Source organism: Hyaena hyaena, unplaced genomic scaffold, assembly GCF_003009895.1.
Source record: "Hyaena hyaena isolate Hyena2069 unplaced genomic scaffold, ASM300989v1 scaffold_598, whole genome shotgun sequence".
Lineage (NCBI taxonomy): Eukaryota > Metazoa > Chordata > Mammalia > Carnivora > Hyaenidae > Hyaena > Hyaena hyaena.
In genome coordinates this window covers 1010642-1030084 of record NW_024081233.1, presented here as the reverse complement: position 1 = coordinate 1030084, position 19443 = coordinate 1010642, and the positions used below count along the sequence as shown (strand labels likewise).

Genomic DNA, 19443 nt, shown 5'->3' with positions numbered 1-19443 from the left:
TTTCAAAACAGAAGATTCTATAGGATCTCTCTATAGACATTGAAAGCCAGTAGCAATATGAATAACATTATAACTGGTCCTTATCTGATAAGATCACAGAGATTGTCCCTAAAAATAGCTGGAATACTGGTTAAGACACGGTAACGACCAGCTCCTGTGAAGAAAACCTGTCAATAAAGGAGAGGGGAGGGGAGGGGAGGAGGGTAAATGATTAGGAAACAGAATTTTTCAATTATAAGAGTAGAAGTATCATAAAAGTGTTACTAATCAAAAGGATAGATTTCTGTTTCATAGCTAAAATCTAGCACTCGCTGTGTACAAATTTTTTATTGTGAGAAATGACACAAGCCTAAATCATCATAATGTGAATCAATAACTAATTAGCATTTATTAATGCGGCTTCTGGGAAACATATTTCAATTTCATAGCAGAGAAGCTAGAGCATCGATTAACAAAGCCAAAAGTAAAGCTGACACGTGCTTGGTGTGCCCCAAATGACTCTACAGATTCAATGTGGAATGGCAGGTTGCTTCAGAGCCTGTGTCCCCACAATGTACCAGCATAACCCCGTGTTGCTGTCTCCAGCCAAATCAACAAGTGGACACAGAGAGACAGGACGAGACAGGAGGTGCTCAGGCTTCCACCTAAGTCACTGGGAAGTAGGCCATCTTCCCCGGATACTTTTCTAGGCTGACCTGATGGAAATGCATGAGCTGAATGGAAGGAGAAGGAGAGAGAGGAAAGGGACTTCGCTGAACAGGGCTTGCCGCACACGTAGCGTTTTGGAAAGATGCAAGTGTGCATGAATCTGGCGTTTTTGAAAAGCTGACTCACTAAGACAGATGACTTTAAAATTTGCATGCTTTCCTTCCTTCAGCGTTGGCATGTGTTGGAAAGATGATTGAAGTGGGATATTTACAATGAGCAAACAATCCCATTTGCTAGAGCGTCCGGTGCATGTTGGTTTCCTGACATGATTTTGTCACTCCTCAGCACATTTGCTTTGCTGTCGCTGAGTGTTGACAGGCTCTGCTTCCACCACAGTGAGGTGCGGCAGCCTCCTTATTCCTCGAGGGCCACTAGAAAAACGAAATGTTCCTCTGAGGCAAGGACCAGGGATTAGAGGCAAAAAGAAAAAGATGAAAACACACAGGAATGGAAATGGGAAAAGGTGTGAGTGAGAAGAAAACACAGTAGTAAGATTGTGTGGGAGTGGAAGTTGGGTATGGAGTCCTGCATTTTATTTTATTTATTTATTTAAAAATTTTTTAATGTTTATTTTTGAGAGAGAGACAGAGCACAAGCAGGGGAGAGGCAGAGAGAGAGAGGGAGACACAGAATCCTAAGCAGGATCCAGGCTCTGAGGTGTCAGCACAGATCCCAACACAGGGCTTGAACCCACAAACCACGAGACCATGACCTGAGCCGGTCAGATGCTTAACCAAGTGAGCCACCCAGGCGGCCCTTGAGTCTGCATTTTAGATGCTGCTACTCAGATCCTAGAAAGGCTTGAGCATCGCTAGAAAAGAGAAAAGGCCTCTTCTATACCCCCACACCCATGGCACATCCACTTGTTACAGCTTACTCCTTCAAGACACAACATTTCATTAAGTCATAGAGTCATTCCAGCAAAAGCTCTAAAAGTCCCTACCAGGTTGTTAACATGTGCTAATTCACATTACAGTCGAGCTGAATTTTCAAGGTTTTCCATAAAGGATCTCCCATAGTAGGTCAGAGCATCCACCATGTTAGTTCCCAGTCTGGCTGGTGCCACCTTGTATGGTCGCACAAGATCCTAGTCTCTTTCCATCCATAGACTTTGGGCTTTAGCTCATCTTTGAGAGATTGCAAGTCAGTTGCCTCTAAGCTAAAAATAGTAATGGATATTCTTCTCCATATCCGCTTTCAGAACCTTTCAGCCCACATACTATACAATTTAATATCTGTAGCTTCTGTGATTCCCAAGATTGGGTTCAATGGCCAATTTTTTGATACTACAGCATGCTCTACATGTCCGTGCCCTGGAGCTCACGTACCACACTCTTTTTTTTTTTTTTCACTCTTTCAGTGCTTTATTTATTTATTTTTTTTACAAATAGTTTATTGTCAAATTAGTTTCCACTCACGTACCACACTCTTATGAGGCTCCTCCCCACTAGAAGGGAAACTTTTCAAGAGCAGGAAGAAGGCTGTAGAATCCTCAGTGCCTGATACAGTGCCTAGCACATAGTTAATGCTCACTAAATAATGTGGAACAAATGAGTGAATGTTATTCACCTGTGGAAATGACAGAATCACATCCTAGGAGCCAGGCCAGCTAACAACAAGATTTTGTGCCCGTGGAGAGTGGAGAAATTCTGATTGCATATCGAAATTCATTTTTCCTGAAAGCAAGGCTCAGCGATTGGGATATGCAGCACTGAAATCATATTTTGTGCCAATCTGCCTCAGATTTACTGATAGGTTTAAAACAATAGGTGTATTTTGGACAATGATTGAGTGCTACAATCATGGCTTTGCTGTTTAAAATGTACAATTTCTCCTTTAACATCTGCTATTTCTTTCCTCCTTCCATTCTTCACAACCATCAAGAAACATTTATCCGCGAATGTCAAGTGCCTTAAATTATAGTTTCCTGTGCCTTCCCAGGTTGCTGTTTTCTTACATCTCTTTCACGTGAACAGCCAGCATGGATTGGGACAGCTCCCCCATGTAAATTTCCATGGGGTTCGAGTATCTACTCCATTGTTAATAGTTCCTCACCATGGTAAGCTATTAAACGTTCAGGGGCTCCTCCGCTCAAATGGTTGTTACGCAAGGCACTGTGAACTTGTGCACAGTATCATTTTCTTCTCATGACATAACCATAACACAAACTTTTCTTTTTTGGGTGAAGAAGCCTCTATTTTCGATCTGGCTACTTTTTTGCACACAAATCCCTTTTGAATTATTTTTCAAATTCTGAGGTTCACTAATTCAATTAAATCTGTTCTTAATTTTTAATTAAATTTGCATTTCTCCCAATAACCTTTGGAAAGATGGAAGGCACAATACCATATTGGAGAGGATGGGATCACAGAGCAAGACAGACAGAGAAGAGAAGCACGTCACAAGGCAGGTCCTCTTATAAATTTATTTTTGTACCAAAAAAATGAACATTCAAAGGCAATGTTTTTACTGTACAGTATAAAATACCATCTCCCGTATTAAAAAGGGATACTTTTTTGCTGATAAGCCACTGATAACATTTCCATTTAAAAAACCCCACAAAATTTACAATTTGCAGCACTTGTAGAAAAAAACACCTGTTCAATAATTATATAAATACTCTTGACAGATTCCAGTAGCCCATGATGTATACTTTTTGGCAATGTCAGCTTTCTAAAGTCAATTAGCTTCTAAATTTGAAAGGCACCTGGTGGCCGACATCCTGCTTATTATTCAAGGCATCCATTTTAATTTTTTTTTGCACAGACTTGACAAGTCTGAAAAATCTACTAAGTTACAAAGAATCAGGAAATATGATACAGCTGATATTAGTAAAAAAAAAAAAAAAAAAACACATTTTTCCCCCTTAGCTGCACGTTTTCCCCAGGGGATTTACAAAGTGCACCAGTTAAATATGTCTGTACATTTAAAACATTAAATATGTCAACAGCAAGACATTTTTAAATATTTGAATCAAATACTATGGCACAAATATAATTTACAATACTTTGCACAGAAAACATTACATCTGAAATATAACTTTAGATATTATATAAAAATACATATATTTTCTCTCCTCGTTAGAAAAAGTATTTATCTGCAGGTTCCAGCATGATGTAACAACTCAAAAGAACTTAACCCTTCAGATGATTAGCCCTTTGTAATTAGAGGACACTCTCTCACTTGAGTGGCACCGGGGCATATAACCACGGGCCACATCCAGAGAATTAACCCCTCCCATAGTCCAAATGCAGTTTCAGATGAAGGCAACCATAATTGTTCCAATGGTCTAATTCTAGGAATTTGTTACAAAATTTAAAGACCGTTATGTCAGAAAGCCCTTGGACTCTAACACTCTATTCCAACATCTCCCATTGGCTGTAAATACATGTGCTCTCTCTACAGTCAAAAGCATGGGAAGAGTCTTCTTGTACCATTATGGGTCCTACCCCTTAGTAGTCTCACATCTATATACATCCTTCTTGGCTTGTTTAAAAAAAATTTCCGTACATCCTAGGAAGTACATAATAATGCTCCAAAACATGGGGCTCAATCTATATCGAGAACTTTAAAAGCCCCAAAGTATGTTGCATCTTGATCTGGATCCAGTAGTGAAGGGTTGGATACCTCGATGCTTATTTCCTCACCAGACCGGAGCTTAAAAAATCCTCCAACATTTATGGAATAAAAATGGAATTCAGAATTCCCTGACCAGTATTTGGTGCTACCTCCTTTCATCAGGGTATGAGAGCTCGGGATTTTGATGCTGGTTTTTGTGACATACACCATCAGCTGAAGATACTCCGTGGCAAGGTCTCCTGAAGTTTCATGATGTCGAAAGCAAATATTGGCATACAGGAAATAAAAGCCATCTTGGTTAACTATTAGTTTTCCATTGCTGAAAGTCATGTTGGAGATCTTGGCCCAACCTCGGTCGTGGTACCAGGAGGACAGGCTCACTTTGTGGGAACCTGAGGGAAGGAAACACACATGATTTAAAATCTGCCCCTCCGATGAGAAGGGCATCCTCACAATTCTATGAGGTTGGAGAAAAACAGCATAATAGTCAATAGTTCCAATTGGAGGATACCTTCTCAGAACTTCTTTTCTAAAAGGGAAGAAATACATTAAGATATGCTTAGTGCTCTCTGCTAGGCACCCGAGAGAGTACAAAGACAAAAACCCAGTTTTCCTTCCCTGAAGGAGCCTACAGGACATGACCAATAGGTATGGTATGTATTCAGGTAAGAAGCAAGGCATGCGCCCTGAGAGCCAAGGTGCAGATAATTGCTATGGGAACTCAAAAGGAAGTTTAGTTCCTCCCAGAAGAATCAAGAATGACTTTGTTGAATTGCAACCGAGACTGAGAACTTATAATAGGTACAGGGGTCAGCCAACAGAATCAGAGAGATCATTTAAGGTTGAAGACAGAATAAGCCAAAGGCAGTTGATACAGAAAAGCAAGAGACAAGTATAGGAAGAGAATTTCCAGACTGTTTGATTCCAGTGGTTCCAATCCCTGTCCAAGAAGAGTAGATTCCTGAAGCCCACATCTTACCCACAGGAGGGTGCTAGAGTGAGTCTGAGAAGCCATTATAGGCACTGCTGTGTCCAGGACCCACTATAGCACACTTTTTCTTCTTCATTGGAGGTCCCACCTCAGGTCATCCCAGATTATGGCATCCAGAACGTAAATATCATTCCACATATAAGTATCATCCCATGGTCCCAAGTGAATCAAGATGAGACTGCAAGACTCACAAACAGTAGTAAAGTAATTCCTCCAGGCTGGTAAACAGCCACCTAAGCCATCGATAAAGTAAACAAAATTCAAGATGTTTCCCATCTAAAATTATCCCATGTTTCCCTCTTCTTACTCTACTCTGTATTCTGTCTTTTTTTTTCTCAATTAATGACTTGTCTTATAGTTTATCTCCTATGATGGCTCGTAACAGAGAGAAGCAGAATGACTAAGGTAAAGTCTACTCTTTCAGTGGGATGGATCAGCTAGTATTAGACCAAGGTCTCAGACACATAGCCTGGAGAGGCAAGAAAGGAATATAAAATGGAGAGGGAGAAAAGATAGGAACCTTGACCATATACCACTCCCACTGTTAGCCAATCAATTGGAAGGAGTGTCCATATTCCCTACTAAACATGTCTTTCTTTTTATTCATCCACTCGTCCATTCACTGATCCATTAGTTGATCAGTCATTCCATAAATATCTGTGTGGGGTTTTCTATGGAGATTCACCCTGCCCATAATAGAGAACTTTATCAACCAGTATAACCCATGGCATTTAGCACTAATAGTGGAGAAAATAAGAAATAAGCATTTAAAATAAAAAATATAATATCTTCATCGCTGCATGTCACATGGCACTTGGTTGAAGTTCAGTTAAAGCAACTGTCAGGTGAAAACTGCAGAAGTTAATGGTGATCTGGAGCGCTCAGCCCAATGGGGGGATAGAGGAGCCAGAGGGCAGGGAGAATTTGGATCAGATGTGGATGGGCTGAGAAAAGGAAAGCACTGTTAGTGAGGAAAATGGTGCAAAGAATGGAAAGCTCACAGCATGCAGAGGAGAGGGAGGAAAGCGGTCAGCATGAATGATAACAAGGACTCAAGAGCAGAGAAGAGTGGGAGACAGGAAGAGAAAAATATCCTGTGATTGGGTTGAGGGAGCTCACATGACAAGCCTGGGTTTCCTTGGCTAACGAGGCATGCTGACGACCTTTCATCCCAGCCCCTCATCCCTTGTGGTCAGTGCCATCATGTGCTGAACGAGAGGCTTCTTCAAATATTTAGCCTGTGAAGCCTCCTTAAGAAAGCCATGGAGTCTGGCCTCACAAAATACTTCCCAAGGCATTTTACTCAAGAAGCGCTGCAAATCTATAAGCTGGCAGTCAATATAAGGCAGATTCTGGGTTGTTTCTTATGTGTAAATAAACAGAAAATGGAGGCCAAAAATGAGCGTGCAAAGTTAAAGCCACCTTTCTCTGAAGAATAGTACTGGCCCAAACTGGGAGGTAAATGGACTCAAAGAGTTGTTGGATCAGCCAGAGGAGCAAATGCTATTTTCTTAAACAGAAGGAGACACTACTTCATTTCACTCAGTCACTAACTCAATAACCATCAGAAAATAACTAGAAGGGTTTTTTTGCCTTGATTTTTGGCAATGATTTGACGCTAGGTGCCTGAAGAGAGAGCTTTATAACGAAAACACGCTTGCTATTGCCAAACAGACTTTGGCATGCAGAGGAATGCAATATTTATCATATGCCATTTAAAATGAACTGGAAAGATAAATGCAGAGTACATTCATAGCACACACAGCTGATCTATCAGTATTAATTTGATTGCATTTGCTAAGATGCAAAATAGTTTTCACTCCGAAAATTAGCATCGGTGAAAGGCACACACATGCAAAAATGCACAGAGCGAGTATTTGTTTATGAAGCAGGTATCTGGAACAAGACAGACAGTTTAGGAAAATGGGCTACAGACCAAAAAGTTGGCTCCTCAGCTACTGTGTCTGCAACTGGGAAAAATCTCTCTGTGGCCCCACGCTACAATAGTGACTGCAAAATCATTACTAAAACTTGGGTATTTTTTTAACTCCAAGAAAAACTAGCCTTAAATCATTTTTAGAACAAAGTGGAATATGGATAATTATTTAATAAAACTCAAATAATAGCAACTTGCTTTCACAGCGTGCTTACTCTATGCCAACTTCTGTAGAAGCATGCTCCAACATTGCCTCATTAAATCTCCATAGCCACCCCACGAGGTAGGTGTGATCACCATCCCCTGAAGAAGCTGATACACAAATGATTCTAATAATTTGCATGAGGTCACACAGCCAATATGTGGTACATGGGCCTCATACCCAGGCTATCAGACTTTAGAGCCCCTGCTATTAAAAATACATTAATCTACTTCTTACAGGGAAATAAGAACAGAAGAGCTCTGAATATACTTCTCTCTGACAAAGCCAACTGACTACAGGGTACTAATATGATAGCCTATAGTGTAAAAGCCATGGACTTGAGAATGAACTAGAGTGGAGCTCAACTTCTAACACTGTCACCACTGTGACCTGGGAAGATGCACCACATGGACCTCAGTTTCCTTGTCTGCAAAATGAATGACAATCACTCACCTTGAGTGGGTGTAGTAAGGACTGGAGATAATGAATTCAGTGAAATGCCTGGTACATAGTATATGTTGAACAAATGGCATGATGATGATGACGATGATGATGACAATGTCAACTGACACCCAATCATATTCTTTCTAACCTTTTTGATGTTCATCTGTCCCAAGGTAAAGTGGCCAGTGGGGATTACATGATGGAATAGCAGGGGCATTAAAGTAGATAGAGGCACAGAGCTCTGAGTTTCCTCATTTCTAAAAGATAATCAGCTCTCCAGTGCATTGAGCTAAATCCCTACCCAGAAAAAGTGATAAGCCCTTGGAGAAGGAGGAGTGTGTTTCCTTTTCTAGACGGCGAGCCTGCCCCGGAACTCTGCAAGAGATACATCCATGCACTTTTTAGGTTGGCAACGGGCATGTATCAACTTTGGTTTGGGGAAATACAGAAGAACATAACACGACACTGTTCTTCCCTGTTGTACAACATCAACTGGCAGTCATTTAAAAAAAAGCACCCATTCTGATGATCTGAAATTGAAGCGATGACGTCCATTCTTGCAGAATTGAGAATAACTATTTCCACAATATAGATTATCAACTGAACATCAAATGATCTTTCTTCTGATCTAGAAGCTAAGGGCTCTCAAAATTTTAGTAACCGGCCAATAATAGGCTTTTTTTTTAATTTTTAATTTTTTTTTTCTGAGAGAGAGAGAGAGAGAGAGACAGTGTGAACAGGGAAGGGTCAGAGAGAGAGGTAGACACAGAATTCGAAACAGACTCCAGGCTCGAAGCTGGCTGTCAGCACAGAGCCTGATGCAGGGCTTGAACCCATGAACCATGAGATCATGACCTGAGCCAAAGCCGGACGTTTAACCAACTGAGCCACCCAGGTGCCCCAATAGTTTTGAGTATTCAAATGGGCTGATAAAGGACTCTTGAAATCTTTCTCAGGCCAGATGCTAATAGAACTTACCTGATGGGATGTCAGTGGCATTAATAGTGAGATGAGCAAAAGGCTGAGTATTAGGCTTGCCCCTCCTGGCCAGTTCTAACCATGAACCTTCCATCATAGCTGGAGAAGAGAAAACCACGTTAGCCCAAAGAGTTCTGACCCTATATGATTTCATATATTCATGCAGATTCGTGCTTACCTTTCTCTGCTCTCATGTGTTGTGATCTAACTATATGTTGTAATTCCTGAAATAAAAAGAAAAAAATCTTATTTATATATTCACTCTTTCAATAAAGCAGTAAGAATTTAGGACTGTTGGAAATACAATAAATTAATTTTTCTTTCCTTCAAACTATGCCAGACATACATAGGCAGTGAAATTCTTTGGTGTTCTAGGTAGCTATCAAGAGAATTTCATCCCTAAGAATTAGGTCTATATGCTTAAAAAGTAGACCACACACATGCTGTCTAATAAGCAAAATACTTTGGACGATAACAGGAAATAAAAGAGAATGTAAATTATAAAACCTGGAATAATTAAACATAATTGAGAATTTGCAGCAGGTACACAAATGAAGATGAAGCTCCGCAGGAAGGCAACAATTGCCACAGGATATATAACCCTCTTAAATCTTTAGGGAGGCTCTTTTTATGTATTTCATTAGTGAATTCCTGTTAGGACACTGAAGCTCAGCCCACAGCAAAGAGAATAATGCCCAGCTCCCAATGATTAATTTTTTATTTAAAAATATCACAGTATATTTAAAGTACTATATGGAAGTCTTAAGAGCTTTTGGAGGACCAATAATTAAGTTTAAATACTGCCACAAATAGAGGTTTAGAAACACAAACCAAAAAAAGAAAGAACACAAGTATAAAATGAGTGTAGGTAATTGCCTATCTCAATTTGAGCCCTGAGAATGAAGAATCCAATAGATAACTACATGCCCACATGAATCAAGACCTTACCTACCATTAAATGGTAAGATGGAGTAGGTAAAACATCAGGTCTAGCTTCAGTCAAATCCCTTATCAGCCACCTACCTATACTGAGGATATTAATAGCACCTCCTCTATCATAAGGTGGGTGTTAAGATTAAATGACATAATGCACGCAGGCACTTAGCAGAGTGTCTGGTAATTCAAATAACTACATACTAGAAACACTCTGGAGAGATGCCTAATTCCTCTGTTACTGGGATGACCATCCATGGTAACCATCTCCTCACCCCCCTGGCCCAGCTCATGATGTTTAAAATATTAGCCATATAGCTTAAGTTCTTTGAGTGTCTGGAGAGAAGGGCTTGATGATAGATAGATAGATAGATAGATAGATAGATAGATAGATAGATAGATGATAGATAATACATAAAGGCAAAGAACTTCAACTGTTAACAGTTGGAAGGGTTCTAGAGATAAGATAACACTGATTTTTCTCTCTGCTTTCAGGACTCCCAAGAGAGATAAGAATCCATTCCATTTTTAAAGACTGCTTGGAGAAGATAGCACAACTGTCTTCTGTTACCCAAAGAAGTCACAGTCTGACTTTCACAAAGAACCGTGGACTCATCCAGGGCTACCTTCTGCCCTTGCCTTGACCCAGAACATGCACTGCAAAGCTCCGGGAGCATGGTTTGCAGAAAATGCTAAGTCAATTGTGGCAGCCCCTTTTGAGCTATGCAACGCAATGGCCCTTACCAGGCCTCCTTCTTCCCCTTCCATCCAAGATTTATTTTTCTCCCCTGCTGATTTCCAATCGCCCAAGTCTCTTCTTGTGACCTTTTGATTCCCAATGGTATTCTGATTTCTGGAATTTCCTGGTTTAGTCTCCCCTGTATTTACTACAGAGATTTTTTACGACAGAAATTTATATATACAAAATGTATCTTGATACATTGTGTGTATTTTTATGTATGCATATACATATATATACACACAACATATCTTTATACATTTTATATATTCATACATTTATAATGGAGATATGTATACTTGTACATTGTATATATATTTATACATTTACAATATAATATATTTTCATAGATTGTGAATATCTTTACACATTTGTGTATGCAATGTAGCTTTACCTGATCACTATCTTTTAAAAGATTGGAATAGGAACCTTGATGAGAGAGTATCAGAAATTTAAAGCTACCTTCATTTCCCTTCTAGCCCTAACCTGTCTCATCCTCAGAGGGGAGAGGGAGGAGGGGGAAAGGAAGCAAAATTCAGTGTGTCTACAAATGTCTGGTTCGTGCTTTTCTATAGAGCAAAACACGCCTTTTATGGAGAAAAACAAGGAGAGCTGTGCCAGCTCAGGAGTTCTCAGGCTTGCGCGGGCATCACAGTCTCCCAGGGGGCGTGTTGAGACACGGTGTCTGACCCAGTAAGGCTTGTGTAGGGCCTGAGAATTTGCATTTCTAACAGGTGAGCGGGAGCTCCTGGCCTAGGGCCTCAATTTGAGAACAACATTCCCTCTGACATCCCGAAAGATATCAGAGATGGACAAATTGGAAACATGTTTGATTGAGACCCGGGCAAAGCAGCGGCAGGCTAAAGCCACTGATGGGCAGGGAAAGATTTTCTCTCCCACCTGGGAAGAAACTCCTGCCCATTCCATCAGTGGCTTCTAGGTCAGATCTGTTATAGAAACTTCATTATAAGAAAATTCAATAACCAGCACCATTCAGAAGCACTTTCAATGACTCCTTATAAAGAAAGCCAAATACCAAAAAAACAAAAACAAAAACAAAAAAACCCTAATGTATCATGACCCAGGGTGAATTAAAACTCTAGCTAGAGACCCATTAGGCAATGCTGCTTTCGTGTTATATCTGTTTTCAGATATCCAGGACTTGCAATTCCTCTCAGAACCCCTATAGGGAAGTTTCCATGTGAAAAGGGAGTACATGATGTCTGTAAAACCTAACTAAGGCTTATACATTTGTATACACACTATATCTTTATACGTATATATAGCTTTATAAATATATTCATATGTATATCATATATATTCATATGTGCGTGTGTATGTGTGTGTGTGTGTGTATATACACATGTTCATATATCCCTACCTCACTCCCAATTTTTTGGGCTCTACCATGAGTGTTATTTATGTGCATAGATGTCAACCATAAAGAACATCCTTCTCAGACTACTCCTTTAGAGCACCCATGCCCCAACTCCAGCCAGTCTAACATAATTAGTCTGATACTGACTTGGTATTTTTTGAAAGAATCTCTCCAAGTGTTTTTTTTTAATGTTTATTTATTTTTGAGAGAACACAAGTAGGGGAGGGGCAAAGAGAGGGGTACAGAAGATCTAAAGCGGGCTCTGAGCTGACAGGGGCTTGACCTCACCAACTGCGAGATCATGACCTCAGCTGAAGTCTGATGCTCAACCAACTGAGCCACCCAGGTGCCCCTCCAGGTGATCTAATATAGGACAGGCATTGGCAAATATTATTACTAATTAAGTGCTCCCATGAATGGCTGTTTGGTGAGATCTTATCTGGTCATAGATTAATTATATTCTCACAATTTATGTATATTCTGCATATTCATACTGAAAATTAAATTACCCCTTACATTTGTAGCCAACAAGGCAATTTCCTCTGTATTATCGTATTTGATTCTTATTAGAATCAGAGGCTGGGTAATTCTGACTAACCTTATTTTTCAGCCGAGGAAACGGAGGACTTCTTAGGACTCCCCTAAGAAGGCTGGGACTAAAACCTCGCCTTGTGACTCCTCTTTCACAACTATGCCTCCTTTTACAAGATGTAGTCATCAAAGACACACCTGAAAGCTGGCCAAAACGTTTTATGAGTGCGTGATGGGGTTCAGAACATGCTACCCCAAAATGTAATGCCTTGGTACACGGAATATTTTTAGCTGAAGGAATCTGAGAAATGGCAGGCGCAGGAAGGACTCCCTGACCTTGTCCTTCTTCTCTGAAGCGGGTCATAAGACAGTCATGAGAGAAGTGCTCTCCTCACAGCTGGTGGAAAGGGGAATCCCTGTCTCCGAGTCGTAAGGATGCCAAGAAGAATCTGAAGGAATGGGACTCACTAAGTTTTCCCAGTTTACTTAGCTCAGGCCCTTCGCCCTATCACAATTTCCCACACCTTTCCATTCTTCACCAAACCTGGTATAAAAACCAACCAGGTAAATCATTTCTTCAGGTCTTCATTTCTTTCTGAAGTCTATATTCAATAAATGTGTATGCATTTCTCTTATTAATCTTTCTTTCATCAGTCTCATTTATAAAGCCCCAACTTTGGGGACTACTCCTATCAAGAAATCCTTAGAGGGCGTTTTCCTCCCTGAAGTAGAAATTCTAAAAGGAGGCTTCCCTTCACTAGAGATCTAGCTGCCGAGTACCTGCCGGCAGCCTGGAAAACCTGCCAGAAAGGAGCTTTTTTAAATTTAAGATTTATTTATTTATTTTTGAGAGAGAGAGAGAGAGGGCCAGAGAGAAACGGAGACAGAGAATACCACACAGCGCTGAGCCTGACATGGGGCTCAAACTCATGAACCAGGAGATCATAACCGAAGCCAAAATCAAGAGTCAGAGGCTTATAACTGACTGAATCACCCGGGTGTCCCCAAAAAGGGGCCTTGACATCAGGAAATATGGTCTTGGAATTCCCAGGGTCTTCAGGAAATAAGTGGCTCAGAACTGGCTGAGCCATGTTTAGGGCTTGGCTGGTCAACCGCCCAAACTACAGCCTGCAGAGCTGGGGCATGAGGGGCACCACATCTCCAAATGTGACTCTATCAAGTCCACACCACACAGCAGGAGCCACTTAGCTTTGTCATTTTTCTCGAGGATCAGATACTTTGCTATGTATATACCAAGCACAGATCTTTCTTGAATATCCCCCCAAATATTTTTAATTATCAAGATTACAGGAAACCCTTCTAAAGGAGGTCTAGAACGCCACCCCAGTGGACAACTCCACTTATTGTCTAAGCAGTGCGTTTACATTTATTTTCACCCACTTCAGTTCTCCACTGCTGTCACACTAATTAGAGTGTTTCAAGATGTACACTTCTTTATTCCCAAATCTTATCATTCAGACATTGCTTCTGGTTTCCTTGAATTCAAAAAAGTTCTGACCATTTAATCTGGGGAAAACGCTACAAAGGATACCCCAACTCCTTTCCTCTGAACACATTATTCAGATGAAAGAGATCTTCTTTAGAATGTCATATGTGTTTTTTTCTTAGTTTAAATCCAGCTGTAAGCTAAAAAAAAAAAAAAAGTGCACTGTCTGGATAAACCTCCAGTGCACAGTGGATCTGTGCACAGTGGACCAGTACACCTGTACTGTAAAGAAGTACAGGTAGTGGACGCCTCCCAGCAGGAAGCAGGGACAGTTTCCAAGGTGAGGAAGCCAGGCAGAGGGTCCTCCCTGCAATTTTTTCTCCGGTCTTCGCGAAGAGCCACAAAAGAGAAGCCAATGTCTGCTCCCCGGGAAGACCAGCAATCTGTCTTCTCAGGAGACAGTATGTTTAGCATCTATTACACGCAAGGGACAAGAAAGAACTGCCCCCTGGTTGCTATCAACTATCCATGACAACTTGGGTCAACTAGTACCTATAAGTTAGCAAGAAAACTCACATGAAAGAATCAATGTATTTTAAGGTCACGCTGTAACAGGTGGGCTTTTGAGCAAAATTATGCATTTTTAGATGAGCATAATTTGGGCCTAAATTACGATCGCTTCATTTAACCCTTCAAAACAGGACAAAAAGGAAAACGGAACGACTGGTAGGCAGCCAAAGAAACTGCTGCCAATTCAGGGAGGAAAGAAAGCCTCTGACATACTGCCACCTAGTGGACGTCGACGAGCATTGACAGGCCTGGGATGCGGCAGCCAGACTGCAGATTTGAAATTGTTGTCGCCCCGACTCCAAAGTCTAAAAACAATAGAGATGAGGAAATTTCACAACATGTCTTAATCTTCTCATTGTGGTATTCTCCTATTTAGGCCGCAGTAACGTTTCATCTTTGTTGTCAGAGTACGTCTGAACAGACAGGAAAACAACCCATATAAAAATTTTGTTTTTAATTTCGACTTTTATTTCACTCATAGAAAAATGTTGTGATTTCACAATTTCTCCTCCACGAAGGAAAGCACACAAAGGATCGATGTGATTGTGTAACTGTGGCCTCTAGGATTGCTTCTTTTCAACTTCTCCCGAGATCACCATGCAAGCACCGTACCCAGAGTGTGGCAGGGTAACTTTAACTTACGTTTAGGTACAGACCGTGTCTTCAGTCTGTCGGAACGGGCCCTTTCAAACATCTTCTAACATATTTTAGGGCCTTTCACCAAACATAGGGAGACGAGAGACATCCCAGAACTGGCTCAATCTTGATACTCAAAGCCGCTTAGGAGAGAATATACTCCAAAAGAATACATACAAATACTTATGTGTATTTTCAACTCCTTTGGGTAGTTATGAAAATTTTGCTCCAGGTAATTTAAATATTTACGGCAAATGTTAAGCCCGCCTTCGCAAACTCAGTTGGACAACTGCCCCAAACAAGACTTTGAGAGCATTCCAACTCGAGAGTGATTGTCATTAAGTTGGTCTTTTTTGCTTGATTGCAGTGTTTTATTATCTTACAAAATGATATACATAGATTGAAGCTCCCACCGGGGACATTCCTAGCTATAAAGATTCCCAGAAAAGGTCAAGTTGCTGGAGGCTGGGCTTCTCAGACTGACAATCCCACCTGTGCATTGTGATGTGAATTGCGTGATCCGTGTGGCGCCTGTCAATCAGAGCCTAGAAGAAGCAATTTGTACAGCCAGATGCTTCAGGAACCACTGGCACCGGCTCGTAGCTGGGGTCTCAGGTGGCTGCCTCCCTCCGCAGTACCAGCAGCAGCTGCAGGGACATCTGGCTGGTTGAACAAGGATTTAACACCCCGTTTGCCAGATATAATACAGAGTTCATACACTTGCTAACATATGTAATGCATTCATTTTAACATCTTAATGATACCCTTCATGTAATTCTTCTCCAACCTAGTTACAAGAATGGTGTATTCATCAGCCGAGTTAGCACATGAATACCACACATGGGTTGTTTCTGAAAATGAATAGCCAGTTCCTATTCGGCAGAGAAGTCCTGCAGACTTTCGCCATGTAAACTGCTCAGAGATCCATCTCCTCCTCTCCACCAAGCACAACTGCCTTCCTTCAAGCTTTCCTCATTTGTCACTAGGATTATGAGAATAGCCTCCTCCCTCTCTCCAGTCCCTTGCTTTCCTCAAACTGATCTCTGCTGCTGCTGGAGCATCGGGACTCGGAGGAGCATGTTCCTTCTCTGAAAGTCCCCTGGGGGCTGCGCACAGACGTCAGGAGCAAGCCCACATTCCTCACCTGGGCTTACCAGGTCCTGTACGATGTCCTGGTTACTGCCCTACACTCTCTTGCTATTCCCCCCTGGGTCCCCAGACCCTACCTCTGAGGCCACTTTGGGACACCACTGTGCAGAACTGCTTCCAATCAGTCTCCACTGTGAGCATCCTGCCCTCCCTTTCATACAGACCTGTCTCCAAGTACTCTCTCAGAGAGATGAGTCTTACCATCTCATCAATAGCTCTTTATCAGTAGCTATTTATCTGTACAGGTTTTATTTTCCTGGTATTCTTCGTTTACAAGGCACAGAAAGAATACCTAGCTATTGTGCACCAACTAAAGAGACAGAATTAGTACAGATGTCTCAGCCTCTTGCTTTCCTCCCTCCCCTAAAGCTCGCACTCACCTTCTAATCCAAGGATACAGGGGGGATGCTGTATATGCACCTGGATGGAGCTGGGGACGCCCTCGTTCCTTAGGAACTGTCAGTGGTAACAGCTCAAAATACCCTCAAAGAGCTTTAAGAGAGCGATCCCTTGGGTGTTCTGTCACTTACATACACCTTAGGAAGGGTGGAGCGTAGCCCGTGTTTCTCACTCTCCAGGTAGCAGGACAATGGGAGAGGAGCCCCGGGGGGGGGGGGGGGGGGGGGGGGGGGGGGGGGGGGGGGGAGGAGGGCCAAGGGCAGCTCTTGACCATCCCCACTGGAGACAAGGAGAGGAGGACCGGGAAGGGGAGCAGGTAGATAGGGCATTGGGGTCACCAATCCTGAAAGGAAGAGCCCTCTCTGATGTATTTGCAAGTCTACATTTTGATCTCTAAAATTACTTCTTTCTTAATATAAACTACTGATTTACAAAATTCACCCAGGCCCAACACGTATTCTATCCACAGCCCGCACCCCCAGCACGCCACCTCATTTGTTTGCCTCCTCACTAAATCAGCCACCACCATCCCGTGACCACCTCTGGAAGTTCTCAGTGGAGAACTTTACCAAGATGTGGACTGGTCTCCTCCCCCGACCCGAGTACAGTCGGGGGGGGGGGGGGGGTTATTTCTCCCCCGCTGAAAGAAATCTGCTGATTGGAAAAGACACATCTTTGCAGATGGATAATGTACTCTCCCACCAAAGGGCTGGCGAAGAGCGTGCCCTTGTTTTCCTAAAAGAGAGTGATGCTTTCCTGGCAGCACTCTGGCTATGCTGGGAATAGAAAATTAGTTTTTATTGTTTAACCTTCATGGTTTAAATGAGGAAGCTTCTGCCACAGTTAAAGGTCCCCTAGGGTTTTCATAAAGTTGCCTTGTGACAGCAATATTAGTCTTCATAAAGAGCCCAATTTCAAAACGCCTTGCACTATGGTACTCGTTTACAAAGTTTAATCGAGGGGCCTGCCGTGTGGCATCTTGGGCCAACCGTGCCATTTAGCATGTCTCCGCTTTCCCGTGCCACTTGAGACAATGATGCCACCTTAACACCGGCAGAGCTTTGACATTCACCGAGCCTCGCGGCCTCTGAAGAAGGCTAACCGCGCAGACCCTCCCCAAAGTATCAGTCTGCCAGGAATGCGACTCCAAAGGGCACGGAGGTACCAGGCCAGCCGCTGCGGACAAATAAGGCCAGGGAGGAAGGGACAGGGGGGCAAATCAAGGTCCTCCAGCCTCACGGTCCTTCAGCGTGTTCACACCCCACAGGTAGAAACTCCTCTCCGCACGACGCAGGATAAGCGGCCGGCGCAGGAGTGACGCAGGCGCGACGCAGGCGCTTGTGGGTCTTTCTGAGCATGCGTCATGCGGCTAGCTTCCGGCAACGTCAAACCACCAGCCTTCTGACGACACTGAAAGCAGGGACGAGCACAGCTCGACCACTTATTCATTAAACTGCTCTTCCTTCCGCTGAGCACCTACTGTGTGCCCGTCACTCGGGAGAGAAACTAAACACCACACAGTCCCCGTCCGTGGAAAGCTCACCCACGCTTCTGCAATGGATGTACCGAATGACAGGGGTGAATAAAGAGGCCCTGGGCATGCCCAGGAGAAGCTCCTAACCCAAAGGTGGGCAGGCGGGCATCAGTAGGGGCCTGCTTTGGGAAGTAGGGACTGTGCTGGATTTTGAAAGACAATTAGAGAACTAACTACACAAGAAAGGTCTGGAATAGCCTATAAAGGACTATGCACAAGCACCCATCTTTCATTCATCCATCCATTCGTTCCACAAAGTTTCTTGATGGATGCTAGAGGCCAGGTATCCTGTGCGGTGCTGAGGAGGCTGTGTTTCTGGGAGAGATGCCATCTGCCCTCTCTGTGCCTCGGATCACAGCAGGGAAGCAGAGTAGGGAAGGGCACAGCGAGCTGAGGGAACTGCTAGCGCTTTACTGTGGCAGGGCCGCTGAGCACAGGCTGGGTGGGGTGCTGGGATGGCATGCAAGGTAATGAGCCTGGAGAGGCAGGGTTTAGAATGAGGTTTCTAGAGCATAAGAGTTTGTGTTATGTGTTCAGCAGCTCACGCTTTATCCTGTTGGTTACGGGGGTCGACTGGAGGATTATTTAAGCAGGAAAATAGGAGACATGTTCAGATTTGCATTTTAGAAGCCACTCAGCTGTGGAAAGGATGGGTTAGAGGCAGTGAGATCACAGATGGGCTGGACACTTGCAGTGGCCCGGGCAAGAAACAGCGATGGTGACACCTGCATTAAGGTGACAGCAATAGTGACTGGGTGGGAGAAGTCACTGCAAGGAGGGAGAATCCACAGGATGGGGGCCAGGTGAAGAGCTGGTAATGGAGCATGTAAGGCCATGTTCCGGCTGTGGTTGGGGAGATGGAGAAGATGGTATGGTCCTGCACCAGAAAAGGGTTCAATCAGATAAGAAGCAGGTATTGACACTGAGAGGAAGAGTTCCTGAGTCCACCAGAACTTTCTGATGACTATGAGCTTCACGATTTGTGGTTATCATTATCATCTTTACTACTATCACCACAACCACCACCACCCAAAGTTCTCAAAAGGTACAGACTGGGGGCAAGGGAAGTACCCTAGTTATGAGGAAGCTATATGGGACCAAAACTCGGACCCTGAATCTCAGAAAGTTCAAGCAAACCTCTGTCTAATCATTTTAGCAATAGGCTGCTCTTTGCAACTTTCAAAAGCCACCTTTTCCACACCACACAGCCTTGCTCCGACTTCTCAAATATAGCCACTTAAATTCACCAATGATCTCCCTGTACCCCAGTGGCTCTCATTTCTTTCTAA

General features: G+C 42.8%; 1 protein-coding gene across 1 annotated transcript in view; it reads right to left on the bottom strand.

The window, feature by feature from the left end:
* Nucleotides 1-4257: 4257 nt before the first annotated feature.
* TNFSF11 (TNF superfamily member 11) overlaps nucleotides 4258-19443 on the bottom strand; it is a 31339-nt gene continuing 16153 nt past the window's right edge. Inside the window, exons 3-5 of the mRNA XM_039257090.1 lie at nucleotides 9017-9062; nucleotides 8839-8937; nucleotides 4258-4679 (exon numbers count right to left, since the gene is read on the bottom strand). Coding sequence (XP_039113021.1) covers nucleotides 4258-4679; nucleotides 8839-8937; nucleotides 9017-9062 — 567 coding nt within the window. The remainder of the gene's footprint in view (nucleotides 4680-8838; nucleotides 8938-9016; nucleotides 9063-19443) is intronic.